General features: G+C 40.2%; 1 protein-coding gene across 1 annotated transcript; it reads left to right on the plus strand.

Annotated features, from left to right (window-relative positions):
- The first annotated feature begins 273 nt into the window (after positions 1 to 273).
- LOC131160926 (uncharacterized) lies at positions 274 to 12,861 on the plus strand. The gene is made up of 3 exons (XM_058116799.1): positions 274 to 453; positions 11,440 to 11,584; positions 11,687 to 12,861. Exons 1-3 carry the CDS (start codon positions 274 to 276, stop codon positions 12,859 to 12,861), a joined length of 1,500 nt encoding a protein of 499 aa, XP_057972782.1.
- Positions 12,862 to 13,254: the final 393 nt, after the last annotated feature.

Genomic DNA, 13,254 nt, shown 5'->3' on the forward strand with positions numbered 1-13,254 from the left:
GGAGTTGAAGCAGCGTCTAGTCACTGCCCCAGTGTTGACCCTTCCATCAGGTGAGAAGGGACTTGGTTGTGTTCTAATGCAGCAGTGGAAAGTCATTGCATATGCGTCTCCCAGTTGAAAGAGTACGAAAAGAACTGTCCTACACACAACTTGGAGCTGGCAGTAGTTGTGTTTGCATTGAAGATCCAGCGACACTACCTTTATGGTGTAAGGTGCGAGATCTTTACTGACCATAAGAGTATCGAGTATTTCTTCACCCAGAAGGAGTTGAATATGAGGCAGTGTAGATGGTTCGAGTTGATAAAGGATTACAACTGCGCCATTAGCTATCATCCAGGAAAGGCAAGCGTGGTAGTCGATGCATTGAGCCGAAAATCTGGGGGTATGTCAACCTCAGCAGTTATGGTTTCACACCAGATCGTGATAGACTTGGAGAGGTTGGGTGCAGAATTGGTAGAAGGGAATCACCAGACATTCATTTATAGTTTGGTGGTTTAATCGACTTTACGAGAGAGAATCTAAATAGCTCAGTTGAAAGATGTAGGGTTGATGAAGATTGTAGAGACAATATAGGATGAGCAACACAGGGACTTTAATGTTGCTGAGGATGAAGTTTTCAGATTTCACACTCAATTGTGTGTGCTAGATGATGCAGAGATAAAGAGGACGATTCTAGGGGAAGCTCACCGCTATCTCTATACTGTTCACCCGAGCAGCACGAAGATGTATAAAGACTTGAGAGAATCGTTCTGGTGGAGTAACATGAAGAGAAAAATTGCTAAATTTGTGGGTCAGTGCTTGACATGTTAGTAGGTGAAGGCAGAACACCAGAGGACAGCGGGACCACTTCAACCACTGGATATCCCTACGTTGAAGTGGGAGCATATCTCGATGGACTTTGTATCAGGATTTCCTCCATCATTACATGGGCATGCCATATGGGTAGTGGTTGATAGATTGATGAAGACTGCCCATTTCATTCCGATTAGAACAAGTTATTCCATCGATAAGCTGATAGAACTCAATGTTCAAGAGATAGTCAGAATACATGGCGTGCCTGTGTCCATAGCTTCAAATCGGGATCTGCGGTTCACTTCCCATTTCTGGAAGAGTTTGCAGGGAGCGTTGGATTCTCAACTTACTTTTAGTACTGCATTTCACCCTTAGACAGATGGATAGTCTAAATGAAACATTCAGATTCTTGAGGTTATGCTATGAGCATGTGTGTTAGATTTTGTGGGCAGTTGGATCCGATATCTGCCATTAGTTGAGTTTGCATATAATAACAGTCACCAGGCCAGCATTGGAGTGGCACCATATAAGGCTTCGTATGGTCGCCGGTGCAGATCTCTGTTATACTGGGCTGAAGTAGTCGAGTGGCAGATTTTTGGACCAGAACTTGTTTAGCAGACCTCCACAAAGGTCAAACTTATCAGGGAAAGGATCAAGGCAGCCCAAAGTCGACAGAAGAGTTATATGGATACTTGTCGATGAGAGCTAGAATTCAAAGTAAGTGATATGATATTCTTGAAGATTGCTCCAATGAAGGGGGTGATGAGGTATGGAAAGAAGGGCAAGCTGAGCCCTAAATATATTGGGTCGTTTGAGATTCTGGAGAGGATTGGTTTAGCGGTGTACAAGATAGCACTACCCCCAGTGTTGTCCAGGATACACAACGTGTTTCATGTGTCCATGTTGAGGAGGTATGTTCTAGACCCCTTCTACATTCTAGACCCCTTGCATATGATCAATTATGAATCGTTGGAGATCGGGGATACTCTAGTATACGAGAAGGTACCAGTTCAGATTTTAGATCAGAAAATACTGACACTGCGTACTAAGGATATACTGTTAGTGAAGGTGTTGTGGCGAAATCATGCAGTTGAGGAGGCTTCTTAGGAGTTAGAAACAGAAATACGCCAGAAGTACCCGCGGCTATTAAGTGAGGGCTAGTTCCAGACGAGTAAGGGTATGGTTGTATAAAGAGGGATTAGAGTAGGTTTTGTGGTTAGTTGTGTATAGTTTTAATTATGGATAGTCTTTGGAAAACTTTGTTATGATTATTGTAATTTCCCAAAGGCAGTATTGTAACCACGATGTTCCTCCGCCATAAGTGAGGGTAGTTAATATACTTAGGACAGGGCTGCTATGTGGGTGGCTACCGACTCTTCTGTAGACAGGGGTAGTAAGTTAAGAATGTGATTGGTAATAATTAATAAATTTGGAGGACGAAATTTTTTTAAGGAGGGGAGAATGCAGTGATCCTAAAATATATATGTAATGATCTGAATAATAATGGTATTTAAATAAATAAAGAGGGAGGGAAATGGAAGCGGTAACAGAAGCAGGTAGCGTTCGTCGACGACGTTGCACTTTGGGATGTAATAACCCAAGAAATTCTTCTAGGCCTCATCGACGAACACAGGGGTTTCGTCGATGAGGGTTCTTCAGGATCTTGTCGATGAGAAGATATCGAGAGAAGATTTTTTGAAGTCTGAAATTCATCAACGAGGGTGCAGGTTCGTCGACGAACTTTCTACAGGACTCATTGACGAGGCAATGTGTCTTGTTGATGAATCCAACTCCATAAATAGCTGAAACTCAGATTTTTACGTAGAAAATTCACAAAAACTCTCTTTCTCCCCTCTCTTTACGGTCTCTCTCTCCTCTCTCTTCAATTTCGGCCTCATTAGCTGCCGGATCGACAATCTGAGGCCACCATGACGCTCCTGGGGAAGTTCTCTCCAAGTCTGCTAAAGCGGATTGTCTGTGGGACGAAATTGGATTTCATCCCAAATTCAGGGTAAGACCTTTTTGTTGAAATTTGACTTTCTAGCAGTTGTAGGAAATGCTGTAGACATAGAAATAGTAATACTTTGTTTTGGGATATATGGTTTTCAGGGTGTTGAGTGGAGAACCTTGCGAGTGTAAGACCCGTCATAGTAGAGGACTTTAGCAGGAACCAAGTAAGGGAAATATGCTATGCTAGGCAATTCTAGTATGTTTCGAGTATAAATTATATGTTATTACCATATTATTATTCACAGCAGAAATTTATACAATTTATCAAGTATGTTTACTATGTTTTAAATTACTTTGTGGCTTTTGAATATAGATATAGTACATAAAAATGTTTTACAGTATTTTTCAGAGTTATGTTATACAGACACTGAATATGTTTTATAGAATTTTCAGAATACCATGATTATATAGTTTACAGTACCATGACATACAGATTTATAGTTAATCTCAGAAACACAGTTGATATAATACAGTTTACTACAATGTCATGGTTAATACAATTATTACAGAATCATAGTAAAATAGATAGTTGTATATAGAGAGGTATTATATAGTATCAGACACTGATGGACCATTACAGATACAGTTTACAAAGCACAGTACCATTGCTATATACAGAATAGAGTGCAACCACCTATTTAGATAATACGTGGTAGATAAGTCGAGCGTGCCCACGTGTGGACAGACTCCCCATTAGTTATGGGTTGAGGAGGGCCAATTGGACTGACGGAGTATAGTGGTTTATCCTGGTAGGCTAGCTAGTGATAGATCTCGCCTACGGGCTGCACAACCCTATCATAAGGGGTTAAATCATGACATACAGTTATCCATCTATGGAAGTTTTCAATTATTATTATGTATGTACAGTTTCATAGAAATAGGGAATATACGTGTATATATATATATATATATATATTAAAAGTATTATGTATAGAAACCTAAAATACAGATATGTTAAGAACCATGGAAAAGGTGATGGTTTATATTACTTGTACTGTATTTATAGATTCAATTATACATGATTATACAGAAACAAATTTTCCTAGTATTGTAACTCATTTGTCACATACTAGCAATAGCATATTTCGTCTTACTGAGTGTCGTCTCATCCCATTAAATTAATATTTTTTAGGTGATCCAGCCAGGCAAGCAGATCAGGCTCGCAGGTAAAGGGGCTTCAGTACCTCCCTGTTAGTAGAGTGAGTATTTTTGGGAGATTGATTTTTGTATAGCTCTAGTACAGTTGAGGGTATTTTGGAAAATATTCATATATGTATAGTTGGGGAACATTGTAGCTCTCTAGTATTGTACATATTTGTATAAGGTGGTGGTTGTGTGATTTTAGCTTCTTGCTGCTTAAGTGGATAACTAATTTTATATAGGAAGGTATCAGAGAAATGAAATTTCACAATAATTATTATGGTTATAAAGAGGAAAAAAAAACTTAGTTAATTTAGCAGGTCATTACAATATATATATATATATATATATATATATATATATATATATATTAAAAAATTGAAATTAAAATTAAAATTAATTTTTTTAAAAAATTAATTAATTAATATTACTATTATTAATAATTAAATAATATAATATAATAATAATATAATATTATAATGATATAAATATAAAAATATATATATATATATATATGCATATCCTGAAGGATCTTAGGATCCTTCATACGGAAGTAAATTTGCCTCTATCCCCCCTCCGTCTCCTCGTCCCCTCTCTCCCACTCTCCTCAATCTCGTCTCCGATATTCGGCCGATCGAAAATCCAGAATTACTGTTGGGCTCTGTTCGCCACCACCGACACTTCTACTAGAGCGGATCTGTCATGGGAGCAGAGTAGGTATATCTTTTGGGGTAAGACTGAAACCCAAGGTGTAGTCCCAAGAGGGGGGTGAATTGGGTTATTTAAAATTTATTTGATTCTTTTTTAGAACTCTTGTCCCTTTTTGGCAATCTCTTGAGGATTACTTGTATTTTTGTAAATGAGGCAATCGACACAAACTCCTATTTTCTCTAATCAATCCACAATCAACAAATACAATCAATTAATTTACCATTCAAACCCAACAACAACACAACAAAAATCAATTTGAATATTTAGAGTCCTTGTATATGAATATACAACTCCTGCTATTGTCTTTTGGATTTGAATATGACAACGACATCCAAATACTTTTTCAATATCAAAACTTCATTAGACCATCAGCTAATAAGTTTTTGGGTATTAACCAATCAACATACTTCTTTTCGATTTCCGCAAAAGATCGATTAACCAACGTACTCTATTTTGGTTTCCGAAAGCCCAAGAACAAATTAGTTTTTGGGTTTACTTAATTTCTAATATGTGTTTGCTTTATAATTAAAAGTATTAAACATCCACGCAGGGTATATCGTTGCTGAAATTAAAAGAGAGTAAGGAAAGGAGAGTGACACCACCACTTTAACGAGGTTCGGCTTATACCTAGCCTACGTCCTCTCCTTAGGTCAACCACCTAAGGAATTTACTATATCTTTTTCCTTCCGGGTGGAACAAAAACCTTACACAATTTACCCTCTTTTTCAGAAAAAGAAACCTCTCCACCTGTGCTTGGTCCAACGATCCAACAAACCTTTGAATCGTTCAAAGTACAAGAAGATAGAAGTAGATCTGCATACAAAAAATACTCTCAAAATTCAGAGCAGGTTGTACAAATTCAATTCTAAATTGTACTTCAAAACACCAAAGCTAAATAAAACACAGACGCTCTAAAGTTTTAGAAGTCACCGATGGTTCTTTAAAAAGACTTGAGTGTAACTCGAAACCAAGCTTTTGATTTTTCAATCCGCCGAAAAACATAGAGTTTTTCTCCAGCAAAATAATATGAGTAAAGGAACCTAAGCAGAATTTCAGTGCAGGAAGAATTTCAGCTTATTGTTTGTTTGATCTCTTAGACTTGTCTTGTTTGTGTATGCTCTCTCTATTTTTTATTACCCAAAGAGGTATTTATAGACACAACGTCCTCTTTTAATTAGGTGACATTTGAAAAATCATTAAATTGTTGAGTTAATTTTGAAATTCAAAATTTTGAAAAACTTCTCGTTAAGATTTGAAATCTATTATAAGTGGCAGTCACCTGCCATGGTTAGAATTGAAAACCTAGAAGACTAGTAGGACTGCTTGCCAGGACACAGGTAGTCACCTGGCTTGACCACCTAGGTGCCTGTCAGTGCTTAGGCAATCATCTGGCACCCTACTGCCTCCTAAATTATTTCTTTTTTAAATTGTCGCAGTCGTCGACCTATATAGGGCAGTCGCTTGGCTCTCAGTATTTTCCTTTTTTACTTTAAAAACTTTCTTCCCTTGAGGCCTTTTAATCAAAGACAAATTTTAGAGTCTTTCAAAAATGTGTTTCTTAGTTTGTTTTGATTTATAAAAGTTTCACATATATCTAGATTGTATTTGGCTTTGAAGTACTTACAACAGTCATTCTAATCATGGTTTCCTTATACACTAAGTTCTTCAGCCTCTCGAGGTGCACTTTTGACTTTAAGAATTCTTTGGCCTTTATCCTCTTCATTTGTCCTTTATTGACCTCAATAATCTGAGGAGCTTCCACTGGATTGACATTGAACTTCAGCATATCAACCATGAGTGTCCTTTTACCTAAATCAAATCACTCAACACCATATGTTAAAGCATCCTTCATTTTGTTATCATAAAAACAAGATTGAAAAGCTCAGTCAGGCCAACAATCTCTCCTTTTTTATGATGACAAATGAGGAGCAAAAATATTTGAATAAGCGTTGAAAAGAAAATCTCCCCCTTACAACTAGCATTATTCTACTCCCCTTTACAACAAACATTATTTTAACAATTTGTAGATTCAAGACCAATCATGCTTGTAGACACCCTAATTTTAACCAGGCCTTTCCGAGGGGACCACATGTCAAAACCTTCCTACACGGTTGTGGACCCCACACATCATTGTAGGTCCCATGGTGTTTGTGGACCCCGCACATCCTTGTAGGTCCCACACTGCTTGTGGACCCCGCACATCCTTGTAGGTCCCACACTGCTTCTGGACCCCACACATCCTTGTAGGTCCCACACTGCTTGTGGACCCCACACATCGTTGTAGGTCGCGCATTGCTTGTGGACCCCACATATCTCCATTGGGCCCCATATGTGTTGTGGGCCCCACATCTCTTAATACGCTAGCTTGGATTCCTACATCCGATGCACGTTACCCCATCTGGTACGCTAGCTCAGATTCCTACATTCGATGCACGTTACCCCCTGGTGCGCTAGCTTGGATTCCTACATTCGATGCACGTTACCCCCTGGTACGTTAGCTCGGATTCCTACATCCGATGCACGTTACCCCATCTGGTACGCTAGTTCAGATTCCTACATCTGAAGCACGTTACTCCCTGGTACGCTAGTTCGGATTCCTACATCCAATGCACATTACCCCCTTTGGTACGCTAGCTCGGGTTCCTACATTCGGTGCACGTTACCCGCTCTAGTACGCTAGCTCGGATTCCTACATCCGATGCACATTACCTCCTTTGGCGTGCTTGTGCGTGCTGGCTCAGGTTCCTATAACCTTTAAATGGCTCGTGGACCCCACATTGCTTGTGGGCCCCACACGGTTTGTGGGCCCCACTTCTCCTAGTACGCTAGCTCGGATTCCTACATCCGATGCATGTTACCCTCTTTGGTACGCTAGCTCGAATTCCTACATTCGATGCGCGTCACCCCCTCTGGTACACTAGCTCGGATTCCTACATTCGATGCATGTTAACCCCTCTGGTACGCTAGCTTGGATCCCTACGTCCGATGCATGTTACCTCTTTTGGCATGCTTGCACCTGCTAGCTCGGGTTCCTATAACCAGCAAATGGCTCGTGGACCCCATATGGCTTGTGGCCCCCCCACATATCTTCATTGGGCCCCACCTGTCTTGGTACGCTAGCTCGGATTCTTACATCAGATGCACGTTACCCCCTTTGGTACGCTAGCTCAGATCCACATATCCGGTGCCTTGCTAGCTCGAGTTCCTGTAACCCTCAAACGGCTTGTGGACCCCACATGGCGCGTGGGACCCACACATCTCTGATGGGCTCCGCACAGCTTCTAGAACCCTCATATTATTATTATTATTATTATTATTATTATTATTATTATTATTATTATTATTATTATTATTATTATTATTATTTATTTTAATTTTTCAAATGCAAGCATACTTTGTCCCCCCATCATCATTCACCACATGTCATGTTTTCTCCCTTTATCATTCTTCCCATGCTATATTCCCTTCATCATTCTTCATCCCATACTTTGTCCCCCCATCATCACTCACCACATGTCATGTTTCCTCCCTTTATCATTCTTCCCATACTATATTCCCTTCATCATTCTTCATCCCATACTTTGTCCCTCCATCATCACTCACCACATGTTATGTTTCCTCCCTTTATCATTCTTCCCATACTATATTCCCTTTATCATTCCTCATCCCATACTTTGTCCTCCCATCATCACTCACCACATGTCATGTTTCCTCCCTTTATCATTCTTCCCATACCATATTCCCTTCATCATTCTTCATCCCATACTTTGTCCCCCCATCATCACTCACCACATGTCATGTTTCCTCCCTTTATCATTCTTCCCATACTATATTCCCCTCATCATTCTTCATCTCATACTTTGTTCCCCCCATCATCACTCACCACATGTCATGTTATCTCCTTTTACCATTCTTCTCATGCTAATTTCCCTTCATCATTCTTCCCCCCATACTTGTTTCCCCTAATCATCACTCCTTTTTGTCTTCTTTCCTATGCTTGCCCCAAGCTAAGCCTATAAATAGCCCTCTCATTCCAAGCACAAAGAGAGGAGAGCTCTTAGCGGTGGTAAGGAGAAGATTTCAAATATTGAAGTTTTTTATCATGAGTTTGTGAAGCTAGTTTTTTTTGAGTGAAGATCAAGAGGTCGACTGATCCCGTTTCCTATCGGTGCTGAGTCACCCCATTTTGAAGAAGGAACCCCATAGTGCCTCGAATAAGAGCTCAAGAACAACTCTCGGGAATACGTTGTAGAGCGACCCTAGTAGACTCACCAATAGGAAAAGAAGACCGGAGCAGAGGAAAACGAAAGAAGATAAAGCGATCGATTGATCCCTTTTCCTACCGGTGCTGAGTCACCCCATTGGAAGAAGGTACTCCATAGTGCCTCGAGTAAGAGCTCAAGAACAACCCTCGAGAAGATGTTGTAGACCAACCCCTGCAGATTCACAGACAGGGAAGGAAGACCGGAGGAAAAAAAGACGATAGGTAAAACCAATGAACTTTCTCTTCCTATGTTACATCTCCGCCCCCCTTTCCTAAACCAGCCTCTGCTGGTTTATTTGATTCTGTTTCATTTCTTATTTTATTTTAAATAACTTCTTTTTAACCCATAAAAAATATATAAATAAAAAAAGAAATTTCATAAAAGACACAAAAATTCATAAAAATTGTCAAAGAAAATTCAAAAATTTTTAAGGCTTTGAAACTAATTTACATTTGAAAATTTTTGAAGAAAATCCAAGAAAGTTTCCAACATGTTTGGCAAATGTTAGATCTATTTCCTTACATTCAAAATTTTCAAACATACATTCTAAAGTCATACCTTTAAAATTATGACTTTCATGATTGTTGTCTAAAATTCTGTTGTATTCGGAAGAACATTGGAAAACCCCGAAAAATCAATGGTCTCAACCAAGACCTTAAACTGGTTTTTCCCCAAACCAGTCAACGTTTGATCGGCTCACCATTCCCGAACTGGTTCACCCCGGTTTTCTCCATTTTGCTTGTATATTATTGTTGTATCGATAAAATTCACAAAAATCACGAAATTTTCAAAAATTCCAAAAATATTTTCACATTTTGATTTCAACTGATTTCATTTGTATTATTTTGAAAGTTCGGGAAAAATCACAAAAATCATTTTCACACTTAGGAAAAATCACAAAAATATCTTTTTAGGCACAAGAAAAAATCATTCCAATCCCGAACAAATTTCAAAAACCTCCGGAAATAGTATTTTTGATACTTTTAAAAAAAACCTATAGATTTCAAAATCCCCAGGAGCGTATTTTGAATCCTATTTTTGATTTTCCTTCCCGATGATTGCGACCAAGAGCATTGGCTCTTTGGGGTATTGGATTGCCCCAGTTCTGAGGGAATACCTATATAGTATTTTCATTTTTTTGACTTTTGAAAGGGAGTAATCTTTAAAGACTTATTACATTTATTTGGGGAAAACTCTTTATTAATCTAGTACCGTTCGTAAGAACGGGCGTGTAGGGGGTGCTAATACCTTTCCCTTGCATAACCATACTCCCGAGCCCAACTTTGGTGACATAGACCGATTCTACCCCTAACGAGGTAGCAATCAAGTGTTCTAAGCACACTTCAAAAGATTAGTGGCGACTCCACCACACATCGTTTTCCACGAAAATTCACATTTTCAAAATACACATTCATTTTTCCCAGTTCGCAAGCCGAACCCATTTTTAAACCAAAGATTGGTTCTCTAGGCCGAGTCCGGGACGTCGCAACAGTTTAACAACTCCGCTAGGGATACTTGAGAGTTGAGCCAGTGATTAATTAAGAATTATCCCGATCTCAAATCTAAATAAGCCTTTTTGATTACTCCCTTTCATTTTTGAACAAATTTGGTTGCATATACATGAATAATTGTGAATGCCTTGCTTGCTTTGATTTTGAATAAGCATATGTTTGGTTCTGTTTGTTTTTGCTAAGCATGTGATTAGAAGTACCTTGGATAAGCATGATGTTTTGTTTCCCTTGCTATTTTATTAAGCATGTGTTCTGAATAATGGATGGATGTGGGGTAGGGGGTGTAGGTTGAAATGGTTAAACTCACACACTCTCACAGCTCTACACCCGGGCTTTCCCAGCTAGGATTAGAAAGGAGTGTAATAGTGCCAGTTCCCATGTGGCATGGCCTATGGGGACCCGCGAACCACTCTGCTCAGCACGAGCTCTATCTGGACCTTTTGTGAGGGAGGATGGAATTTCAATCTGGGAACCTTTTTTCTATAAGGATAGAGCTTAACCACACGTGGTCATCCACAATCCCTAGCCTAGGGTAGAGCCTTAGAGGACCCTATGTACATACCTTCCTCGGGGTCGGGACAGAAACCACATCCTTCTCCACATGTTGTAATCCATGTCTTTTATATATATGAAATGCCTTGTGTTTTGTACATCCTACCTCCATGTCAGACATCCATATCACTTGGCCAATGTTTTGAAAAAAGCCTGATTCACTTAAAAGTCAAACTTTATCTCTTAAAGTACCCTACCCAGGGGAAAATGGATCATCTTTGAGATCATTGAAGTTTTTCCCGAAACCTTGGCCAAATGATTAATTAGGTTGCATTCCATGCATACATGCATACATGTTCTTCTCCAAGGGGCCAGTAATCACTTTCTGACTTCCTGTCAGACCAAGTTAAATTCAGAATCCCAACATTGAGCCCACTACTACACACCCTTACAACATTCGCAGAAAAGCAAAAGCTATGGCAGAATAGTTGGAAAGCCATGTTCTGGGGATCAAGCAGGGGCAGGAAGAGCTGAGCAATCAACTGAAGAAGATATTGGACCTACTGCTGAACAATGGGAAGACAGTCAAAGATCAGGATCATGAAGAAGAAAATGACCCTATCCACCCTCCTGATTTTACGCCGATTCATGGGCAATCTTCTGGTTCGCCCCCATTCACCTCGGAGAAACTACCGCATGGCACGCCACCTTTTATCCCGGTAGTGACAGGAATGGGGATGCCCTCATAAAAAATTGCGGGTGTAGGGACAAGCAAGACCGTGACAGAATACCGTTGTGATGAGTTGGAAGAGTGGCTAAGGGCCATAGAGGGGACTCGGACCGCCAGTACCGCTAGACCCTCAGATTACTGCCTAGTGCCTAATGTAGTCCTTCCTCCAAAGTTTAAGATGCCAGACTTTGAGAAGTTTGATGGGACCACATGCCCTCAGACCCACCTCCGGATGTATTGTCAGTTGATGGCTGCCTATATCGATAATAAGAAGTTGATGATGCATTGCTTCCGAAGCAGTCTTACTAGGACGGCGACTAGATGGTATGTCCAGCAGAATAAGGCCCAAATCCGTACATGGGGTGACTTGGCCGATGCCTTCGAAGCGCAATATCGTCATATCTTGGAGATGGCTTCGGATAGGATGTCTCATTCTGAAATGGAGAAGAAGCCAACAGAAACTTTCAGGGAGTATGCACACCGTTGGAGAGACACGGCCACTCAAGTGGACCCTTCGGTTAGCGATCGTGAGGCAATATCGATGTTTGTAGGGACGTTAAAAGATCCCTACCGTTCACATCTGGTAGGGTCCACCCCTCATAACTTCATGGACATTGTGGCGGCAGGGGCCAGAGTGGAAGCCGACGTCAAAACTGGACGGATAAAGATTGGCACTGTCGATAATGAACCAAGTAAGAAGTGGGTCAAAGGTAAAAAGGAAGAAGAGACCCAAATGATACAGGGGTCTATCAGGAGCCTAAAGCAGAGAAGCCGAAGTCAACAACCTAGGGGAAATTTCTACATGGAACTAGTAGTAAACCAAACACTACATATGGGCCCCAGGCCCCAGTTTGCAACCCCCCGACTAAGACCAGCACCAACAAACAATCAAGTTCAAGAAAGGGATGCACTGAGAAATACTAGAAGGATTGACCCAATCCCAATGCCCTATGCCGACTTGTTTCCTCAACTGTGTGAGAGAGGAATGGTGATGACCATACCAACCATTCCCATCACCGATCCCCTACCACGATGGTTTGATCCCAATGCCCGCTGTGTATACCACACAAACTATCTGGGCCACTCCATTGACCAGTGCTGGGCTTTCAAATATAAAGTTCAGTCATTGAAGGATGCAGGGTGGCTGGCCTTTGATGACAAGCCGACGGGCATTCAGGGAAACCCTTTACCCAATCATAAGGGAGACTAGATTGGTATAGTCGGGGTAAAACTCAAAAAGGCACAAGAAGCCAACCTAAATCGTTTGGCTTTGGATGCTGAAATCCCCTCAAACACTTCTACAGAGTGGATTTGTCATCTCCAACCAGGAGTACAGCTTCAGAACTTGAGTTCTTTTGATTTACCAGATATCATCATGTAATGATCTTTTTTTAGGATTTGTTTAGTTCTATTTTTCTTTTGTATTCCCCTGGCCACTGAAAAATCGGGGAAGCTCCTTAATGAAAATGAATTATGCATTCCTTGTCATTTATGTGCATTTTGGAAATCAACTATCAAAATTTGTTTGTTAATTTCATGCAGGAATAAAGAAAATAACAACACCAGAATCCCTCGCCAAGTAATTGACATTAACTTTGAAAAT

The sequence above is a fragment of the Malania oleifera genome, chromosome 7 (assembly GCF_029873635.1).
Source record: "Malania oleifera isolate guangnan ecotype guangnan chromosome 7, ASM2987363v1, whole genome shotgun sequence".
Classification (NCBI taxonomy): Eukaryota; Viridiplantae; Streptophyta; class Magnoliopsida; order Santalales; family Ximeniaceae; genus Malania; species Malania oleifera.

Excerpts from the sequence above, each read along its gene's own strand:
- LOC131160926 (XM_058116799.1), top strand. The coding sequence starts at position 274 with ATGAGGCAGTGTAGATGGTTCGAGTTGATAAAGGATTACAACTGCGCC. Across the intron at positions 454-11,439 it reads AGAGGTTGGGTGCAGAATTG|GGGCAGGAAGAGCTGAGCAA; the intron begins GTAGAAGGGAAT and ends GGGATCAAGCAG. Across the intron at positions 11,585-11,686 it reads GATTCATGGGCAATCTTCTG|GGACAAGCAAGACCGTGACA; the intron begins GTTCGCCCCCAT and ends TTGCGGGTGTAG.